Source organism: Mustela nigripes, chromosome 1 (assembly GCF_022355385.1).
Source record: "Mustela nigripes isolate SB6536 chromosome 1, MUSNIG.SB6536, whole genome shotgun sequence".
Lineage (NCBI taxonomy): Eukaryota > Metazoa > Chordata > Mammalia > Carnivora > Mustelidae > Mustela > Mustela nigripes.
The window spans coordinates 211859015-211882612 of record NC_081557.1 but is presented as its reverse complement, the minus strand read 5'-3'; the positions used below and the strand labels follow the sequence as shown (position 1 = coordinate 211882612).

General features: G+C 33.9%; 1 protein-coding gene across 2 annotated transcripts in view; it reads left to right on the top strand.

The window, feature by feature from the left end:
• Positions 1-23598, top strand: part of RAB28 (RAB28, member RAS oncogene family) — a 102987-nt gene that overhangs the window by 1412 nt on the left and 77977 nt on the right. For both annotated transcript variants that reach the window (XM_059381052.1, XM_059381060.1), the window contains exons 2-4: positions 3528-3624; positions 9269-9357; positions 20431-20560. In XM_059381052.1, the coding sequence (XP_059237035.1) occupies positions 3528-3624; positions 9269-9357; positions 20431-20560 (316 nt within the window). The remainder of the gene's footprint in view (positions 1-3527; positions 3625-9268; positions 9358-20430; positions 20561-23598) is intronic.

Here is a 23598-nt window from a genome sequence, read left to right as displayed (position 1 = left end):
CCCCAATAAAGTGAGGAGCCTCTACCCGAGGTGTCTTCACACCTGTCGCTTCTGTCCAAGACGCCAGCACTGTTTCTGGGAATATTGCTAAAGTCTTCTTCCCTCCCTTTTCCCAGCCAGGGTCTTCAGAAACGCAGGTTGTTATTGTTACCAGTTTCCGGCTCATGATTCCCCTTTATTGGTGTAGCTTGGACCCTGGCTTCTCTGGTGACGACTGCTCTTTGCATCTTCCCTGGCAGTTGGCCCTGCAGAGCTGCTCCAGTCTTTGGTTCTGAGATTTGAGTTCCTAGGGCTCCTGGGAGAGTTGTCATTTATGTGCAAAATTTGGAGCATTCTGTTAATTTCTTTTCTTGCCTTTCCGGATGATATTTTGTTACTGATTTTTATTGCTGAGGAAAAACAACCTAATATGCTCTGATTACCTTTAAAAGATTTTTGGAAAGAAACTTTTTGAATGTTTCAATTGTTTTAAATAGATCAGTATTGTTTCTAACAGTCTTATTCAATAAAAATTTTGAGGTATATTTGTATAGTTTTCTGATTATTCAGTATTCTTTTGAATACCTTGCTAATTTTTCATTTCCTAAATCCTTTTATGGTCAACTCATAACTGAATTCATTTCCTGTTTAAAATTATAATGACAATCTATAGCACTAAAACACTTGTTAAAAGAGACCAAAATTGCCAGTTACCCTGTGGTCTATCATAATTCTTTAAATTTTTTACTTTATCTTCCAGTATTTATCAGTTAGTTTCATACTTGTGTTAGTTGAATTTTGTTCATAGTTTTTTATTTGGGTTTTTTGTTTAGCCTGCCATGTTTTCTTCTTGTTGCTAATTTACTGTGAATAATTACAATTTTTCATCTCTGTCTAAAATTCTTTCTAGTGTAGGACAAGACATGATTTTTTCCCTTCCATATTGTTGAGTTAGGACTATCATTCTGCTTAAAAGAGTAAGAGTGGTAACTGTTTATGGTGTTTGACTTAGTCTTTATCATCTTGACTAAACTCTTTTAAAACTGTAAAGGCATTTTCTGCCAGAGATTTTCTGACACAAACATCAGAAACCTAACCTTTATTTCAATATTTGTATATCAAGCTTTTTTCTTCTTCATGCTCTATTCTGCTCTCAAGTTTTTGGCAGCTACCAAATTTCCTATTCTGTTTCCTTTACCATCCTTTTATGAAGTCAGCCTCACTTTCATTCTTATTTGTATCCTGATTGAACTCCTGGCTGTTTTTTCTAGCATTAGTTTCTCTTGTCAGTTTTAACTCATGGCATTTAAATACACATTGATGGAAGCAATAGAGTATTGATATAATCACTAATAATTTCTCCAAGAGAAATTTAGCTCCTCCTTCTAGTAACATGTGTTTTTAGTTCTTTCTGTTTTGATTCATAATTTGATTTTATTACATATTTCTTAAGATTTTTTTGAGGCAAAATATTTTTCTTTTTTTTTTCTTTGGTATTACTAAATGTAGTATGGTAAAAATTGTTAGCAGAAACTCACCAGACAAAACGATATAAAGAATCAGATAAAGACGTTTCACAAAAAGATGTTTCACATATGGTAGATGATTGTTCACGTCATAATTGTTTAAGAAAGGTATTTATATAATGACTTGAGAGAAATTATTAAGTGTGAAAAAAGGCAGAAAGTCTAGAGAATTGAAGAGGAAGTGCCTACCACTGATTCAATTGATTTTCTGTTTAATTTTTATAGTATGTCTAGAGATGGTATAAGAATACACTTTAATATTCTCATGTTCTCACAGGCTTGTATTTTTGACAGATTATACTTTCTTCCAATCAAAAAATCCTAGCTTTATGTTTGCCTCAAAAATGTGAGGTTAAGGTTTTCAGAATCTCGAAGTCCTGTTTCCAAGAAAAGAAGCTTCGAATTTTTAAAACTATTCATTAATATAAAAATACTGAACTTTGAGAAGCTTACATGAAAGTGCAAAATTACCTTAAATGGCACTATGCTAATGTTACATGTGCCTTGAGTTTCTCTTTCTGTTATAAAAGTATAGCAACCATCCCTATATTAAACATTTTGAAATATCTGTAATAGTTAAATAGTGGCAGTTATTTAACTCTGGAACTCTGAACCTCTTAACAGAAGATTTTGTACTGTGAGTTAAACACGCTCAATGGCATAAATAAAGATAAATGAAAAACAAAGAGTTTTAAAAAGGAATGCTTAGCTTTTTTATTCCAGGCTCTCAGTTATTATATTATTGTTACATGCTTTAGGAAGCCAAACAAATTTTCATTTGAGTGTAGTGAGTTTATTTCTCAGTGCCTAGCAGAACATCTTTCTTAGGGTGTTCAATAAATATTTGACCACATATCTTAGAAATTTATTACAAGTGCTGAGTATTTAAATAATAAATGAATTAGAGTGTGCACATTGTCATTTGTGTGAAAAATATGGTTCTTGTGTCAAAAAGAATTTTATGTCTTTTTGTTTGAAGAAATTGAAAATTGGCCAAATTTTCTTTTGCATTGCTGCACTTATAATTAATTATACTAAGGTGTCTTAGGAATTTTATTTTAGTTTTCATTATTTTAGGAGTTGATATCTAATTTTAACATTTAAAGTAAAAAAGGGCAATTTTCACTTTGGTAGTCTTTCTTAAAGAGTGTAGAGCTCTTTAAAAGCTTTGTGAAGCTGCCTTTCTTTTTGGTGAAGTTTACAAATAAGTAGGGCATTTAAAATGTTTGGGAAACTTTTAAGTTATTGAGTTATTTCATTTGTTTCCAGAATGGTTTTTATTCTGCTTTGATAGGAAATGGTACTCCAGAGTTTTGAATACAACTTCGAGTTGTTATTTAAAAATATGTTTATCTATTCTGGTTGTAATCTTCTTGTGACTTAATCCTTATGGTTGTTGGATGGAAAATATTTTTGCCCACTTAATATTAGTCTTAGAAATACCAGCTTCTTAATTTTAAAGATAAATATTATCTCAGTCATTCTGTAGTATAATTTTCATTAACTTCTTTAATATAGAGAAAAATTAGACATTTAAAGATACTTTACAAGTAAAGGAAAATTATATGAACAGACTTTCCTCCTTTTAATTAGTACTTATTGTTTCTGAGAGCACAAATATTCAGAGTATTTAGCCTCAGAAATGAAACTTAGAATTGTATTGGACTGATATATATAGATATTTAGGATTCAGATCTTTAGTCATGTTGTTTTAATTTTCTTGTTGATACATCTCAAATTCTAATTTCCAGCAAGGAGAAGGAGCTTGACTATCAGGGGATTTAAAGAGATCTAACCTATTAGTCTGTTGTCCTCACTAATAGCTGTTGGCAAGTGAAATTTACCTGGTGGAGTGTTAAGTCCCTCCTTGCTTTGTAACTGATTAGAACTGCTTAAAGTTGTTGGTTGGATTAATGGTAGTATAAATACTAAGATTACTTAATAAGGTTTAGTAATGACTTTATGTTTACATTTCTAAAACAAAGACATTAATTTTGATATTCTATGCATCAATTTTTTTAGACCTCCTTAGCTACGTGTTTTGCTCAAGAAACTTTTGGGAAACAGTACAAACAAACTATAGGACTGGATTTCTTTTTGAGAAGGATAACATTGCCAGGTAAGAGACTAAAAAATCTTAACGTAGAAAATTGTACATATCTTACAATAATAGCAGAGATATGTAAAATAAATTTGGGGACTCTTTCTGCATGAAAATATATATAATTAGCAAATCTATCATAGGGAGGTTAACTTTGATCAGGATCTCTCATGAAGACATATTGTCCATGAGTGTGAGAAAAAAGTTTATATATTCCGCCATTCTCCCGCTGTTTTTGACCGCTCCACACATTTTTTGAGAATAAACAATAGTTACTTATAAAATTCTAAAAAGTTGAAAAAAATCAAATGTTACACAATTATAAACAGATATTGTATAAACTAAATGTGAAAAGACTGGAAAGGATTATTTTTTTAAAATATTATTTTGATTAGCCTCTGCTTCAGTTTTTTGTTCAAGAGAAAGTTGGAACAGAAGTATAATGTAGCTATGGAACTTCTGTGCTCTAATATGTGAATGCTGTTTTATGCAAGGCAGCATGAAATTGCTGGCATTTAATAGACCACTAAAATTTAGGGTCCCTAGGCACTCATAAAAATACAGTTTGAGCATTCAAGATGTTTCAGTTCACCATGCAAAGAAACTATTTAGATGCCAGTTGCAGCACATTTTGTGGGAAATACAGGGAAATAATAACAAAAAGAGAGTGGTTTCTGTTTTAAGTTAGTTTCTGAACAATTGGGGCTTTAAAATGCTCTGTCCATTCATTTGTGATGGTTAAATTATATGTTTAAAGTATTTTATTAAAAGCAGTTTATCTTGATTGACTTTCTAAACCAGTCCGTCTCTCTCCTCTCTGAGGCAACACATTTGAATAAAAACGGTTGCAAATGTAGTATCAGATTCATATACTGGAGCGTGAGTGATATAGTGGGAAGGGGTTTAATAAATTCCAATATTATCGAAATATGTTAATCTCTCAAACACCCCATCTGTCAGACAACTCTCCATCAAAGTTTTGGAGCAGCTAATGAAAACTCTTGGTAATTGAAGGTATTCTGCTTATCTCACTAGTGGTATGCTCTATTATATTTTGTGATTGTCTGTATTCAGCTACCAATGAAAAATAAATTGAAAGATAGAGTATGAAAAAAGAATTCCAACTTTCTGTTACTAAGTTATTGTTTAGCAAGAGGCTTATGAGAAACATATGCATATTTTGTTTCATTTGTATTTCCTTTTAATGTATTCAGAACTGAAAAATCTCATTTTATTTTTGTTATTCTCATTTGTGTGGATAGATTAATGCTGCATTCAGAGTATTTATAGCAATTACTAGAAGAAAATATACACAGATCATCTAATATACATGCTAAAGCTTATTTTTTGCATCAGTTTTTTCAGAGATGCCAGTTGTACATAGAGAACCGTCATATATCTAGTTATTGATTATTATTTTTGATGCTAACTAGCAAGAGCATCAGCTTTCTGTACCATTAATATTACTTAGTTTTTCTGACTTTTTTTTAGTTCAAAGCCTTAAATACAGGAACAAGCAACATTCAATCATTAAAAATATCTTAGGACTGGTTTTGGACATTTTATAATAGGTGATATATACATATGATGATTTCTGATTTGTTGCACAGTACTACCCATTTTAAAGTTTTATTACTTTGTAAAAAATATTTGGTATTTTTGAAATAAAAATTTATAGTATAATATTTTTAGAGTTAGAAAGTACTTATATTAAAAATGACATTAGGAAATTTATACTCTTAATAAATGTATATTTTAATGTATTCCTGATTAAATTTTTATTTTGATGGGTAGAATTCCAGAAAAAAATTCTTTTTTTTTTTAAAGCAGTTGGTTTTATGTTACTTCATGAACTCAAAATTGTGTTAGAAATTTCAGTAGGAAAAAATTGTTTTGATATAACTTGATATTATATAATTAATACATACATTAAGAAATGAAGTAAATAAATTACAAGGTTCACAGTATATCCTTTACATATTTTAACCTTAATTTTAATTCATTGTAGTGGCAAATGTAGGATGACTAATAATTTGTATCATTTGCTAAACCATTACAGGCAGCATTATTGAATTTATAGTAAAGAACATATTAGGTGAATCTAATATTTGTGAAATATTCTAGTAAGTCTTCTGTCCATTCAGATTGTTAAACGTGAATACCTCCTGTCCATCTATTGACATTCTCTTCATGCAAGTTTTCAAGGTCATTACTTTGTAAATATTCATCCATTTTAGTATATTTCATGTTCCGGTATGCTGTATAGTCTGGATGCAACCACTGTGCCGAGTTTACTGCTTAAAATAGTGTATCTGTTAGTCAGAGATTCTGCTGATAGAGCTTCTTAAGAGCCTTAGTCAAAATACTTTCAGGAAGCTTGTGGGTACAGTCCAGTAAACAGCGTTCTACTGTGAAAAGGATTTCTAAGTCTTTAGTGCAAGAAGTGGGCAGACTTGTGTTTTTAGTTCCATCTTGACTATGCAGCACTTTAAGTAAGGTTAACCAAGGCACCAAGTGTACTTTTACAAGGTCACTGTTGAATCCTCTTGGTGGCTTTGATTCATACCAAAAGCAGCTTACCTGTATTTTGTCACCTCATTTACTTTATTTTTTTCCATTGGTTACATGTCATTTCTTACTGGGTAAGCAGGAATTTTGTAGTATTTTGCACTTGAGATTAGATTGCTGACAATCTCCTTAATGTTCTTTATTAGTAGGAAATTTATATCAGATGTATTCTTGATTTTTAAAAAAAATTTTACAGCATTGATTATTTGAGTACTATTTTAATAGGTAATTAGGTATGTCATTTTGAAAATACACATGGCAGTTTTATGTATTTATATTTAGGGAAGTTAAAATGAATATTGATTAGAATTCCATCTTTATGTGATTTTTGCTTCTCAAATAGGGAAAGTTATTTTTATTTTTATGTGTTAATAATCCTAAAATCCACATGTAGAAGTTAAAAATATATTTCTAGACATATGTAACAAATATGCAGCGAGTATCATTTGCGGAAGCTATAATGATGGCAGAAGTGGGTTTTTTTTGGGGGGGGGCTAGCATTGTCGATTATCAGTAACGCATAACTATTTTTATTTCTGAGGCACTAGAATATGTATATTAAAAAAAACAAGCCAACAACAACAGTGTTTATATAGAAAGGTATGAATTTAAAAAATACCTGCAAAACATGAATATAAATATAAACTCACATGGGGGGCAACTGAATATATGATTTAGTCTTGAAATGATGTAGTGAGGATTTGGAAACATGAATATCATGTTCATAAAGTTTGTAGCTAAGGTGTTCACAATAACCAATTCAAATTGGATCTGACTATCAGAATTTAAAGGCAGAAAAGCTTTATATTTCTTGATGCAAAGCCAAGTGATAGGATTTATTGGCCTTGAAGAAAATGGTATTAAATACCTTATATGAAGTGTTGCCTACAATCTTACCAGAAAAAAGTTAATATTGTTAAGCACTGTTTTTTTTTTTTTGTTTTTTAACGTGAACAAATGATTGTAAAAAGAGTCTGCAAGTAAAATGAATAGAGTACTGCCTCTTTATCCAGGTGCTTCTTTTTTTTTTTTTTTTTAAAGATTTTATTTATTTATTTGACAGAGAGATTACAAGTAGGCAGAGAGGCAGACAGAGAGGAGGAAGCAGGCTCCCTGCTGAGCAGAGAGCCCGATGCGAGACTCGATCCCAGGACCCTGAGATCATGACCTGAGCCGAAGGCAGCGGTTTAACCCACTGAGCCATCCAGGCGCCCCTATCTAGGTGCTTCCTGAAGCGATTTAACATACTACTAGTGACCGCTAGTCCTTTCTCACCTGCTTAGTGTGAGACAGTGTCATAGAATGAGTTCAGTTTTGAAACTTGACAAATTTAGATTTTTAAGTAAATGGGTTTATTCCAGTTGTTGGATAAGTCTTATTTAGGTTGTGCATTTTGGTTTTCATCTTCACAGAACTCTAGGAACATTTTCGTCTTTACTCTGTGAGTGTTGAAAGTGTGTGTATGTGAGAATGATGACGGGTGATAAACTTCAGGAGTTCTTATTAATGCTAATGGAAGTTCCTCATGTAAATCCTTTGCACGTTGGCAGATGCAACAGACCTACCTCAAAATAATGGAAAGATTGTAATAGAAACCCAACAAAACTTAGAGTTAAGGGTAAAGCTTGGCTGGTTAATCCATTGTTATACTTGCTTTTCAGTTGAATGATGTGACTAACATTCTCTGATTTTAATGTTTGGCATTGGCATAAAAATTCATGTCTTTATAATCTTTTTCATTATTGTTTTTGAAGTGAGAAGATTTTTTTCAGTGTCTTATGTTTTTATTTTGACTTTTTCTGATTTGCAAATCATTCAGGAAGGTACATTTTTTAGTGTGAGAGCTCATTTTGAAGATACTAATTGAGACTTTGTCTTCTTTGGAGAAAACTGCATCATTAGGAGAAATACTTTGAAATGTTAAACTATATTGGACATGGTCTTTAACTTTTGGGGTTATGGATTCATAAGGGAGAATAGTTTATCTCATAAATTTTTGTATCAGGCAAATACTTTGCAAAATAGATGAATTTTAAAGATTGCTTTTCAGTGCCTTTTTTTTTTTTTAAAGATTTTATTTATTTATTTGTCAGAGAGAGAGAGAGAGAGAAAGCACAGGCAGGCAGAGTGGCAGGCAGAGGCAGAGGGAGAAGCAGGCTCCCTGCCTTGCAAGGAGCCCGATGTGGGACTTGATCCCAGGAGACTGGGATCATGACCTAAGCTGAAGGTAGCCGCTTAATGGACTGAGTCACCCAGGCATCCTGCTTGCTTTTTAATATTTTTAAATGCTTTTATAATGCTTGTATGGGGAGTATTTGTTCTACCATTTTATGAAGGCTTTGAAGCACATATTATGATTTGTTTCAATGGAAATGCTTTGAGCAGTAAATGCATCATAATGTTTAGTGAAATACTGGGTATGTATCCTACATCTGTTCTGAAGAGGGCTGTCATATGTGTTTATATTTTATAGATCAAATTTGAAAATATGTGGTTTTAAAAATTATGTTTTCTATTGCATATAAATGGGTGACATTTAAGTTTTAAAAAGTGCATTAATTTGAGATGAAACTGGGTCCATTTTTGTAGTCTGTTGTTAATCTGTGAGTATTAGAACCTGTAGAATTTAGAGTTTACAGTAAAATTCATTATGTGCTATAGGGTAGGTTAATATTATAAAGTTCTATTTTTATTTTTAAATTATATATATATTTTTTACCTCCCGTACAAGTATTCTATCATCCTATTTTCTATTTAAGAAAAATTTTTTTTAAAGTTTTGAGCAGTTTATGAATTAAAGCTTTTTTTATTTTGGTAGTAATCATAAATATGGTTCTGTAGAAATGGGGTAAAAGTATAAACCTACATTCTCCATTATAATTTCTTTTGACAATATTATTTTACAGTTCCAAATATCTGACCGTATGAACATGCAGAATAAAGGGCAGATTAGGGTCAAATAAATAAATAAAAATCTTAAAAAAAAAGGCAGATTAGGTCCGCAGTTTATCATTGTGACTTAGAATTCTTTGGAACTGTATTCAGTTGTTACTTTGTTACTTACCTTTTCTGCATTCTTGTTTTTATATTCAAGGGAACTTGAATGTTACTCTCCAAGTTTGGGATATAGGAGGACAGACAATAGGAGGCAAGATGTTGGATAAATATATCTATGGAGCACAGGTATGACATAAATTCTATGATTATTCCAGTTCTAAAAATACTCTTCTCATAAGCACATACAACTGGGTACATGCATACATAAACACACACACACACACACACACACTCTGTCTCTCTCTCTACCTTGATTTTTATCTGATATGTGGAGAGACTGATCTTACATTTTATGCATATTCATTTTTCTCTTAAAAGATACATCTCAGATTTTTGTGTCTGGCTTTTTTGTTTAATTTTTTCTGCTTTAAGCTAAGTACATTCAAAGTGATATTAGATAAAAAAGAATTGCTGGACAGAGATTTGTGGGAAGCCACAGTTCTTTGTTTTGTTCACCTATTTGGTAAAATGAATTTTGAAAATAATCATCTCTTTCCTCTTTGTCCTTTAAAGTCTACCTTCAGGGTTACATATTGGATTTTTTAAAAAGATAAACATTACATTAGTCAAGCTTCTCATAATATTTGACTCTGAATGTCAAATAAGGTAACTTTTTATTGTTTATAGATTTATCTAGTTAGTGGAGAGTAGGAAGATTTTGTGAATCTCAGGGCAAATAATACAAAATTAACAAATTTTTCTTCACTAAAAATTGAGGGTATGTAATTCTCTTATTTTTACCTTTCCATCATTTAAAAACTTATTATTTGATTTATGTAAATTTGTTATAAATATAAAATTATATATAAAGTTAATGTAAAGTCAACATTAACCACTGTTAAAGTATATAATCAGTGGCATTTAGTGCATTCACAATGTTATGTGACTGTTCTTCTAAATCATTTTTTTGTAGTGTTTTATGCTATTATGTAATTGCTTAAAAATCAGACATTATTGGTCGAATTTGTAGAAATTAAAAAAAAATTTCATCTTTTTTAGGGATCCTGAGTTTAGTAAAATATCTGTATTCTCTTATGATGTCCCTCATATCTTATGAGAAAGAGCATGTTATATTCCCTCTTATAAGTTGTCAAATAAGATTTCTGTTTTGAAGGTACATATGACATTTTTTTCTTGCCTTTTATTGTTTATACTTTACAATTTGTGTGAATGTTATAAGACTGTATCTTGTTTAATTGAACAGCAATGTAAGTACAGTATTTCTGAGAAGTTCATGAACATTTTCATCAAAGTGTACCAGGAAACTATGAATTCTGAGATGATCAAAATGAATTATCGTAAATTAATGAAAATATACTTAATTTTCTCTGCTTTCCAGAGTTTCTAAATTAGCTTATGCAAACAAAATACATGAAGTACATTTTTCTAAATATATGTAAATTTTTTATCTAGGCCAGAGAAGCTCTGAGGACAATTCACTACCAAAAACTGAGGGGAGTGTTACTTTTCAGAAACATTGCTTTCAAAATGTTCCAATAGCATTTTAAGATATTTAACAACTTTATATAGTCATATAATTATTCTTCAAAGTGTATCTATACTGTTTCTAGAGTTCTATAGATGCTTATATTGCTCATCTCATGAATGAATACTTTGCATTTTGGTATAAATGTTACAGGATAGAAATTGCTCAGAAATGATGTTTTGTCAGGCTGTTTTGAGGACATCAGTTTAAATGGATTATTTAGGTTCTCTAACTTATGTATTGTATATAGAAAGAATTATCTTATATATATCTGGGCTATTAAGCTAGTGAATCTATTTTTCTTAAAGCATTTTTGAACATCAAGAAGCTTATTGGAATGAGCTTAGATTCAAGTAGAACTGTTTTACCTTGTTTACATTTTACCTCCAGTAGCATTAAACTTGAGCAATCATCTATTGAATAGTGTTAGTTGAAACAAAATAGGATTGACACCCAAGAAAGAATTAGTGAGATCTTTTGACAAGAACTAGTTCTAAGAATCGAAGCATTTCCCAGTTAAATTCCCAGATTTTAAATTAACTTAAAATTTTCTAGGAGTCTTCAGAAAGATGTCATAGGTTATTTTTCATAGTGGTTACAAGCAAACACACAGTACATAGTGTTTAGTGCCCTGTAACCTGTGGCTAACAGAGGCTAATAACAAACCTCAGAGAAGAACTGGGTGTTTCATTTTTGTAGCTCTTTCTGTCCTGGAATCTAAGTGGTTTGCAAACACTGCCTTACTGAGCATAAACTCAATGAAGTGTAGTCATTTGTGAGGCAGAACATAACTACTATTGTTGCCAGTGCCCCACACAGATGAGCCAGCCTGTTAACCGCCAACAAAAGGATTTGGTTGCCCACATGATGCCCACATGATGGGGAGAGAATGCATCGTAAAGCTGGACTCTCTGAGGCCATGTGCTGTTTTTTACTGTGCATTTCTTACTTGGATATTTGCCATCTTATAACTGATTATACAGACCTCTCTTGCATTAGTGTTTCTTCTTATAGGTTGTACTTATGGAGCAAAGCGTATGTTGTAAGTACTATGGTACAATCTATATGTTTTAACACATTTCCACATATAATTAAAAGCTAAAGTAGATTATTTGTTGTACAAATCAGGGAGAAAAAAATACCTGTATTACGGGAACTGGGAACCTTTCATTTTGTGGAAGATTAAATTGTGTCTGTATTGTGCCTGTTAAATTTCTGAACTAAATCTGTGGAATAACTTATAGTATTTAGATAAGTTATTGTCCTTTGAAACTTCAGTATTCCTTTGAAAATGCTATCTATCTGGTTAGTGGTTCATCATGTTCATTAGATAAGGTGATAAGTGAAAATAGGTGAAAACAAAATACTGTATGAAGAAACTTTATGTAATATTTACTCAAGGTCTTGTGGTCTATAAAGAGAAGGGGTGATAGTGTCTTCTAGTAATTGCAGGCAGAAAAAGTGAAGTTAAGGCATAGAAAATACAGAGATCTTTTGTTGAAGAATTTGAAGATACAGAAGGATTTCCAAAAGTCATAACAAAAAGATTTGGGATGAAGAGGAGCAGTTTGAGGGTATATCAGTGAAAGCAAGCACAGAGCAGTGTAGGGAAGAGATATAGGAGAAAGATGAATGGAACGTAGGTAGGTGATAAAAGTGCATCAGGAGATATGGGTTTCAGTGGCCTTAGGGTTGCCAAGAAAATACTTCTAGCAGTTCCTTGTAGATTGCTTCAGTTATTGCCATGTTGTGTTGCATTTCTGAGAGATTTATACTTTCTTGTGGCTGAGAAGATTCTGATAGTTTTCTGGAAGCAGTCAGAAGAGGTCTGGATTGATGGATGTGGTGAGAGATTCAAGGCTTTGAGGGTGCTTGTGTTATAGGCTCCTGAAGAGGTGAATACTTAGACATATGACTTTGGTGTGTGCTGAAGCTGGTGGGTAGAGGCCTTGGTATTGGTCAGTGGCTGCTTGTATGAGTTTTGGTCAGTTGTGTCTTTCAAAGAATTGCCTTTCATCTCTGTGATCAACCTTTTGGCCATAGAGTTGTTTATATTACTCCCTTACTATTCTTATAATGTCTGTGGGAGTAATAGTGATGTCCCCTCATTAATTTGAATTTTCTCTTCCCCTCTCTCTCTTTTTTGATTAATCTGGCTGGAGGTATACCAGCTTTTGGTTTTGTTGAATTTCTCTATTATTTTCTTCTTTTAAATTTCACTGATATCTGCTCTAGTTTTTTTTTTTTTTTTTTTTTTTTTTGTTTGTTTATTTGACAGAGATCACAAGTAGGCAGAAAGGCAGACAGAGAGGGAGAGGGGGAAGCAGGCTCCTCACTGAGCTGAGAACCCGATGTGGGGCTCGATCCCAGGACCCTGAGATCATGACCGTAGCCGAAGGCAGAGGCTTTAATCTACTGAGCCACCCAGGTGCCCCTCTGCTCTAGCTTTTATGATTTTTTTTTGTTGTTCTGCTTTCATTAAGCCTAAATTGCTCTTCTTCCTCAGTTTCCTCAAGTAGAACCTTAGATCATTGATGTTTCTTCTTTTCTAATATATGGATTCAGTGCTATACATTTTCCTCTAAGCACTGTTTTTGCTATATCCCACAAGTTTTGATAGGCTGTGTTTTTATTAATTTATTTTAAAACTTCTCTTGAGACTTCTTTTTTGACCCAAGTGTTATTTAAAAGCATCTTGTTTAATAACCAAATATTTTGAGTTTTTCCAGCTATCTTTCTATTGTTGATTTCTGGTTTAGTCTAAGAACACAGTTGGTATGATTTCTATTCTTATAAATTGGTTAAAGTATATTTTAAGGCCCAGAATGTAGTCTGTCTTGGTGAATGTTTCATGTAAGTTACTGATTGTCAGCTGCTTAATGTATCAGTCAGTGAAAAAGGGGGTGTTTAGGTCTCCAACAGTACTAGTGGATTTGTGGATTTACAGTTCTATCAGTTTTGGCATTACATGTTTTGATACTCTGTTGTTAGGTGTATACACATTAAGGATTGTTATGTCTTCTTTGAGAATTGATCCCTTTATCATTTTATACCCAATATCTTTCCTTATTCCAAAATCTGCTTTGTCTGAAATGAATATGAATACTCCAGTTTTGTTTTCATTAGTGTTAGCATGGTATTTCTCTATCCCTTTACTTTAATTTGTGTTTTTATATTTAAAGTGAATTTTCTGTTGGCAATGTATAGTTGAATCTTGGTTTTTCCATCCCCTCTGATAATCTGTCCTTTAATTGGTATATTTAGACTATTCACATTTAAAGTGATTATTGATACAGTTTGGTTAATTTCTGTCATATTTGTTTTCTAATTCTTGTGCTAGTCTTTTGTTTTCTTTTAAACCTTTCTCGCTTTTATTGTTTTATTTGAGCATTTTAACTCTTCTCTTAACCTTTCAGTTATATGTAAATACATTTTTTTAAGCAGTTGCCCTGGAGTTTTCAATATATATTTTTAACTAGTTTAAGTCCACCTTCACATAGCACTGTATTGCTTTGCATGTATAGTTCAGATAATTCATAAAAGCATTATTCTTAATCCATCCCCTCATCCCCTATGACATGACTGTCATTCATTTCACTTTACCCATATGCTATAATCACTCAATACATTGTTATTATTATTAAACATTTGCATTTTAGATCATGTAAGAATAAGAAAAATAAATGCTTTTATTTTACTTTTACTTACTCCTTTTCTAATACTCTTTCTTTCTCATATCAGAGAGATCATATGATAATTGTCTTTCTCTGATTGACTTATTTCGCTTAGTTCTTGTATGTTGTCGACCTTTTCCATTGGAACCTTTTTATATATTTATCATTATTTGTTTTAAAATCCATATCATATTTGAGTCTGGTTCTAAGGTTTACTTTTTCCTTCAAACTGCCTTCTAGTTTATTTTTATTTTTTAATTTTTAAAATATTTTATTTATTTATTTGACAGAGAGAACACAAGCAGGCAGAGTGGCAGGCAGAGGTAGAGGGAGAAGTAGCCTCCCCACTGAGCAAGGAGCCTGATGTGCAGGACTCGATCCCAGGACCCTGGGATCATGACCTGAGCCGAAGGCAGACCCTTAACCGACTGAGCCACCTAGTCGTCCCATTTATTTATTTATTTTTTTTAAGGCAAGATATGATGTATAGAGTAATAAGAACTCAGGTAAATAGGGCTTTAGTGTGAGGTTTTATGTTAATTGGTTGGTCTGTGTTTAATGTTTGCTGAGGCTCTAGGTACTGGAGACATCCAATTCCTCTAGTGTTCTTGTTTTTTTCTCCCTTTTTGGGCACCTCGAAAAACTCTTCTTCAGTTGAGGTTTGTGTTTTGCAGCTCTCGAATGTAATATACTGCTATTAGGCTGGAACCCATTTGGTGGTGTGGTAAAGTATGGAGGCAGGGAAGCAATCTATATACTTTGATTAAGTCACAGTCTTATATTGGCCTTGTGTCCCGGGCTGTGACCTTCACACGAGTTTATTAGCTCTTCCCACTCAGGTGAGAGAGGATGGCTAGAGGGGGCTGGAGATGGGAACTGTCTTTCCCCTATGTGATATAAGACACTTTTTTTTGTGGATAATACTCTGGGGGTATTGTTACAATGGTTAATTTGTCTCTCACCATGTCAGAGCCATGTGGGGGATATTTCTTGTTGCTTTACCAAAAGGATCTGATAGGGTTTCTGGAGGTAAAATCTGTGAAAGTGTAAGAGTACTTCCATACTGTGTCACCTGGAGTTTTTCATTCTCAAAGTGGATCATATGCAGCCTCCAGCAATTTATCGAAATTATCATTTAAGTGTTCCCACCCTTTACTGGCTATAGTGGCTTTTGTTCAGGTAAACATGTTTTGGCTGTGACTCTTTCAATTCACCTATCTTCCAGATTTCAGGGTGGCGACTTACCCTGCAAACTCAGTTCTCTGTTTTGTCCAAGAGAAGTCATTGATTTTTAGTTTGTTTAGATTTTTTTTTCTTACTATAAGGAAAGACATGATGACTTTCAGGCTTTTTTACAGGTCAGAGTTGAAACTGAAAATTCTAGAACACTTCTGTGTTTTATTGTCTTTTCTGTTTTCTCATTTTCCCTTTTCAGAATTTGACCACATTGGTGTAGGTCAGAATTGGTGAAGGATTGTCATGTTAGGAGCAAAGATGGAATCATAGTTTTTTACAGTAAGTGTTATTGAGAATGGGGTTTATGAACAGATGTTTTGGTTGATGGATAGCTAGATTAATGAAAGGCATTTAATCCTTCTGCCTTTCTTATGAGTTCTGGAAGATTCATAGGTATTGCTCTCTTAAAAATATTGGATATGCTGATCTAGATCAGGAATTGGCAAACTTTTTAGAGAACCAGATAGAAAATATTTTAGGTTTCACAGGCCATATTGTCTCTGTTGTAGCTACTCAGTTCTGCGGTTGTAGTACAAAGGCTGCCATTGATAATACTTAAATAAGTATGATTGTATTTCAGTGAAAATTTATTTACAAATATGGGCTTTGAGCTGAGTTGACCTGGGGGCCATAGTTTACCAATTCCTATAGTATCTAATTTAAATTTTTAGAAAAGACTGTATTTATTTATTAGAGAGTGCATAACCATGAGTTGGGGGGAGGGGCTGAAGGAGAGGGAGAAGGAGAAGCAGACTCTCAGGGGGCCTGATGTGGGGCTCAATCCGAGGACCCTGGGACAGTGACCTAAGCCGAAGGCCAACAGTTAACTGAGTGAGCCACCCAGGTGCCCCCATTTTTTTTTTTAAAGATTTTATTTATTCATTTGACAGATAGAGATCACAAGTAGGCAGAGAGGCAGGCAGAGAGAGAGGAAGGGAAGCAGGCTCCCTGCTGAGCAGAGAACCTGATGTGGGGCTCAATCCCTGGACCCTGGGATCATGACCTGAGCTGAAGGCAGAGGCCTTAACCCACTGAGCCACCCAGGTGTCCCCCATTTTTTTTTTTTATTGTGTTATGTTAGTCACCATAAAATACATTATTAGTTTTTGATGCAGTGGGCTCTATGCCGAGTGTGGAGCTCAGTGTGGGACTCAAACTCATGACCCTGATATGGAGACCTGAGCTGAAATCAAGAGTTGGAGGCTTAGGATGCCTGGGTGGCTCAGTCGGTTAAATGTTTGCCTTCAGCTCAGGTTATGATCCTGGTGTCCTGGAATGGAGTCCCACATCAGGCTTCCTGCTCAGTGGAGAGCCTGCTTCTCCCTCTGCCTGCTGCTCCCTGTGCTTGTGCACTCTCTCTCTGCCTCACTCTCGCTCTATCTCAAATACATAAATAAATAAAAGAGTTGGAGACATAATTGATTGAGCCACCCAGACACCTTAGTAGTACTTAATTTTTATTCTATAGCTCTGGTCTTTGGTATTGATCACAGAGAAGTTGGCCATGTTTTATTTGCATATTCTGTCACATTCACATATTGATCCATGTTAAGATGAAGATTTTCATATATTGATTTGAAGAGTTCCAAAAATCTAAAGGTTTAAGAGACAACACAGGTTGGTGGCTCAATCTATGAATATAAAAACTACCTCAAAGTTGCCTTGAAAATGTGATTCTTATTTGCTTAGAATAATAAAGAAAAAATTCCCAGCCATTATGTAATTTTAAAAAAAAATTTTAAGTTAGTTTTTAACTTTCTTTATCTATTTATTTATTTATTTTTATTAAAGATTCTATTTATTTATTTGACAGACAGAGATCACAAGCAGGCAGAGAGGCAGGCAGAGAAAGAAGGAGGGGAAGCAGGCCCTCTGCGAGCCTGATATGGGGCTTGATTCCAGGACCCTGGGATCATGACCTGAGCTTAAGGCAGAGGCTTTAACCCACTGAGCCACCCAGGTACCCCGTTAGTTTTTAACTTTAAAGTTAGTTTTTAAATAAGTCTATTTTTATTACTTTAAATAATCATGTAGACATATTAAGTATTTTAGAGGTGGATGACAAAATCATTGCCCAAGATCAGTAGATGGTAGGGCCAAGACTGTAGTCCAACAGCAATATGACTTTCAGGACAGAGGTCTTTTAACACAATATATTGTATCATTCAAGTCAACTGGAGGTGGAGACAGTAGATTGAAGATTAGTTTTCTTCAAAGGCCAGTTCTGGGGCATTTTTCTTTTCTTTTTTAAAGATTTTACTTATTTATTTATTTACTTATTAATTTATTTGAGAGGAGAGGCAGAGAGGGAGGGAATCCCAAGCAGATTCCACTGAACGTGGGACTCAAACTCATGACCCTGATATGGAGACCTGAGCTGAAATCAAGAGTTGGAGGCTTAGGATGCCCAACCTGGGGCTTGATCTCATGATCTGGAGAGTATGACCTGAACCAAAACCAAAAGCCAGATGCCCAATTGATGGAGCTACCCAGGAGCCCCTGGGATGTTATTAATAAGAAAATTGCAGGGCAGTGGGTCCTGGGTGAAGGGAGGGAAAAAAATGAAACAAGATGGGTCTGGAGAGGGAGACAAACCATAAGAGACTCTGAATCTTAGGAAACAAACAGGGTTTGTGGGGGAAGGGAGAGGGTGGCTGGTTATAGACATTGGGGAGGGTATGTGCTATGGTGAGTGCTGTGAAATGTGAAAGCCTGATGATTCACAGACCTGTAACCCTGGGGCAAATATTATATTATATGTTAAAAAAAAAGAAAAGAAAAGAAAAGTGGACTTATGCTGATTATTTCAAATAATTCTGTGTTGGACGTTATTTGAAAGCATTGAGAAGACAGAAATAGGTGTCTAAGTTATCAAAATGAATCACAAATGATTTTGCATAAAAATTATAGAATATTTACACTGGAAGGGATCTTAGAGACCATTTAGCTTTCAATGATCTAATTTTATTTATTTATTTATTTATAAAAGATTTTATTTATTTACTTGACAAAGATCACAAGTAGGCAGAGAGGCAGGCAGAGAGAGAGGAAGGGAAGCAGGCTCCCTGCTGAGCAGAGAGCCAGCCCTGGGGCTCGATACTAGGACTCTGGGATCATGACCTGCGCCAAAGGCAGAGGCTTTAACCCACTGAGCCACCCCAGCGCCCCTCAGTGATCTAATTTTAGAGGCAAACAAAGCCGAGACCCAGAGAAGCTAAGTGACTTTGGAGCCAGTGTAATTTAATAAAAGAACATGGTGCTAGAAAGTTATGAGATAGTGTGCTGAAACTGGCTTGGGAAAGTCAGTTGTTAAATTTTTGGGAATTTTTGTGAGCCAGTTGTTGAGTACATTCATGATTAAAAATTATACAGAAAGATATGAATTATACTGAGAATAAAGATATATGCTCAGATGCATGTTATCTTAACATATATTTTTGTTATTATCTTTGTTCTTGAAATTATTTATGTCTAGTGTAACTATGGTGCAGATGCAGTAGGGTAGTGTCCTACCTAGCTCTGTTCAGTGAAGTGACATCAGTAGCTTGAAAATGGCCCTAGGGGAGTATTTACACCACAGAAATAGGCAAATGCTACAAATCACACTCTATAGCTCCCTACCCTCTTCCATGACCATAGCCAGTTGATTAACCTTTACCAGCATATCACTGGCCATCACTTTCGTGTTCTGTACTTGTCCGTTTATGTGCCTGCCTTGCTGCAAGACTGAGTCTTTTGAGGTTTGGAATTTACACTCCTAGGGCCCAGCACAATGCTTGGCATAGAGTTGGTAGACAAGTGCTTATAGAATGAATGAGTGAACTTTATATTCTTTCAGCTCTTGATTCATATCTGGCTTCATTACTTACCTAGCTGTATGACCTTGGTTATTGTAACCTCTGTTTATTAGTAAAATGAGAATAAGAATACCAGCATTGCACGATTGTTGAAAGGACTAATGAAAAAATCTAAATATAAGTCTAGATACATAGTAGGTACAAAAATGTAGTTAAAATTTATGATTACAACCTAAGAAGAAGGAGACATAAATGCTGTTAGGGTCCAGACTTACACTGTATGCAGAGCTTTGTATTAAGTGTTTGACCACAAACTGGATGAGAATCAAGAATGTGGCACTGTTATTTTTGTGTGTGTACATATTTCTTCTCCTTCCCACACAAAATAATGGGATATATTAAAAGGAATATGATATATAAGAGGCAGGAAGCAATCCCTCTGTTATATTTGGCTTTGTTCAGGCTCTTATTACAGTATCATGTCTAGTTTTACATTGCTCATTTTAAAGAGGATGTCAAAAAACTGTATGTAGTGTGTCCTGGGAAGAACCCAACAACTATGATTAAAGGGATAGAAAATAAGTCCTTTGAGGCAAGTTTAAGGAATTGAATTTGTTTATTCTGGAAAGGAGATGGTAAAGGAGTTACTTAACTATCTTCAAGTACATGAAGGGTTATTATGAGGAGGATACTCTCATGTTGTTCTCCAAATGCACAGAGGACCAAAAGAGGAAATCGACTTATTTCATTTAAAGAAAATTGTGTTAAACACTAAAATTGACTATCAAGGGATGTCATGGAATCTCCATTTTTGAAAATATTTAAAAAGAGCAGCAGCAGATGGCTGTTATTGAAAGGCTTACATGTTCGACCTCATGAAAGTTACAGGCAGGATTATGGACCTTGCAGCTTTTTCACATCTATGATATGGTTTTCTTATATTCATTGTAACTTGCCATGCATGTACCAGGTATCTTACAAAGATTCTGTAACTCTTTTGTGACAGGGAATCCTCTTGGTATATGATATTACAAATTATCAAAGCTTTGAGAATTTAGAAGACTGGTATTCTGTGGTGAAGAAAGTGAGCGAGGAGTCAGAAACTCAGCCACTGGTTGCCTTGGTGGGCAATAAAAGTAAGTTATTAATGCTTATTTATGTATAGTAGTTTATTTGCCTATCCCATAGTCTTTTTTCCTACCAAAATGTTAATGTTTAGAAACATCAAAGATGTAGCTTTCCTGGAGTAAGCACATTAGTTGGGAATATTTTTAAAGATGTATACAATCTTTTCAGTAAGAGTTTTAATGCTTGCTTGATTTGTCATAACTGCTCTGCTGCTTTGGCCAGTGCCTGTTCAGGTAAGTTCTGTTCTGACCATGTGTGTTTTGGCTTCCTGTGGACTGAGGAAGCAGCATGGACTATTAAGAACAGCAACACAGCTGCAGATTTTATGATACTGCACTGCAGCTTCAGCTCTGCCCCAGAGATTTTGAGAGATAGATTTCATTAAATGGTCCCCTTTTCTAGGAAAGAAAGCAGTGTTTGGGTAGAATTTTGTATGCATTGTTTCTTGCTCCCATCTCTCATAAACTTCCCTTTTTAAATTTTTGGGGTTTGTTCTAAAATACAGTTTTTTTTTTTTTTTTGTTTGTTTGTTTTTAAGGAAAGACTGTATTGAGAGATGAGTAGTGCTTGTTAAAAATGGTGGATAAGTAATTTTTGAGATCTGTCTCTTGGGCTATGATATATAGCATATAAAATTATAAGACTGAATTTAGTACAGGACTGTTAGTTGGTTCATAGTCCTACAGTGTAGTTACCTGAAGAAATAGACATTAATAAGGGTTTTTAAATATAAAATATTATGATACAACCTAATCTTCTATAACTATTTGAGGTCAGAAAAAGAGAAATGAATTTAAATTATACCATGGAGGATTTAGGTCAGGAATAGTTTCCTGACTACAAGCATTGTTAAACCAATACCCAAGTATACTACCAGGAGAATTGTCTTCTCCAAAGGTCTTTAAAAGTGTAGTGCATTTTTGTGTGTGTAATTATTTAGGAAATAGTACTTCCTGAAGGACTAAACCAAGATTTCTTCATTATGTACTTTTGCACACTTAGATGAACATTTAATAAATCCAGGCCTTACTTTAAAATCATTATAGAACAGGTGTGGATACCATTTCTCTGAAGAGTTAAAAATACAAATTTTATAATACTTTTTTAGAAAATAGTATTATATATCATGAAATGGGTGTCTTGAGTGAAAGATACAGTTTTTTAAAGCTTTAGTTCAATTTTGCTCTTCTGTTCCGTAAATAGTTCTAATTGAATGAATCAGATGCTTTTAAAGTCATTGAAATTCTTCCTTAGAAAGTTTTGATGACCTTAGATTCTATTTCTGAGTGCAGCTATTCGTTTTAGGAGACCATTTCTTTGTTGTTATGTTACTGAAGCACTAGCATGTATTATGGTTAAATTTGTGCTTTAGTAGCAGTTTCTCATCACCTTTTAGGAAATTATAGAGTAGAAAAGGGTTGGGGGTTGAGGCTTGTTTTTATTTCTTTCAAGATAAAATGGTGTAGTGGTGCATAATTTTATATGTTATGTGTTTATGCTGTCCTGTGAGGCATCTGCCATTAGTCACTGTCAAAGAGAGGCTATCAGACTAGGTTGACTGTGGGACTGTTCTAGTGAGACCATTCCTAAGTTTTAAAAACAAACATTTATATAAGTTAGATGAATTTATGAAAAAAATATTAGTGTTATGTTTGAGATTTAATAGCATAAAAAGTTGAGTTTTTTTAGCTTTTGGCTTAGCTTTAACCCCTTCCTTGTATTTATAATACTCTTTTTCAGAATGAGATCATAGAATAAAGTATGTAGTCACACAGAATGTTACATTTGTAAAATGAAGAGATTATAAGATGAACATTTTCCTGGATATTATTTACTGCATACTGTCACTGGGCTGATTTCATATGGTCATGTAATAAAAGATCTTGAAATCCGTGTTTCCAAGTTGATGTTACAGTAGTATAGTAGTATGTTCTCTCCTTCTGTTTGGGGGGGCAAAATTATATTAAAAAGCAAAGATTACAGTTTTTTAAAGCTTTAGTTCAATTGAAACAAAAGGGATTAAAGGGAAAACAAAAGAAACATGATGGGAAGATATCTGAAACTGGATTATTATGTTCCTTATCTATAAAGAGTCATCTTCTACCTAAACGTGTTTTTTAAAACTCATCATTGTGTCCTTTTCTTTGCAACTTAGAAAGTTGCAAAATAGAAAGCATATGCTGAAAAGAAGTATGTATGAAAATATTGGCAGCAGTAGCCAACTTTTATTTCATTTGTAAAAAGATTTTATTTATTTATTTATTTTAGAGAGAGAGCATGTGTGCATGTGAGCGAGTGAGTGAGCCGGGGGGCGGTGCGGGGTAGGGGTAGAGGGAGAGGGAGAGAGAGAGAATCCCAAGCAGACTCCATGCTGAGTAAGAAGCCTCATGTGGGGCTTGATGCCACAATCCATGAGATCATGACTTGAGCTGAAATGAGTCCAGTGCTTAACCGACTGAGCCACCTGGGTATAGCCAGCTTTTAGCCAGAGTTTGGCAGAAAGATAGGATAGACAGAAAATTTCTATACAGGGAGAGAGAGGGAGAGAGAGAAGGAAGGAGGGAGGGAGAGGAGAGGGAGTGTGTACATATGTGTGTGTATGTGTGAATTTGTATTATAGGAAGAGTTTATAATGTTATAAAATCATTTGTCTTTTATTAAAATATAGTAAACTCACAGAAATTTGGGCTAAGGATTGAGGATAGTATTAGGTAGGAATGAGTTATGGGTTTATTTTTATTAAAAGTTGTGTTTTATTATGTTTAAATATAAAAAGCAGCCAGTATAGGAATAATTAAGTAGCCAGTATAGGAAGGGATTTGCTTTTATGAAATAGAATTGGTAACAACTAAATTATTTCAGTGTATAATGCTTAAAACAAATTTATTTTATTTTATATTCTATTCTTTTTTTTTTTTTTTAAGATTTTTATTTATTTATTTGACAGAGAGAAATCACAAGTAGATGGAGAGGCAGGCAGAGAGAGAGAGAGGGAGGGAAGCAGGCTCCCTGCCGAGCAGAGAGCCCGATGCGGGACTCGATCCCA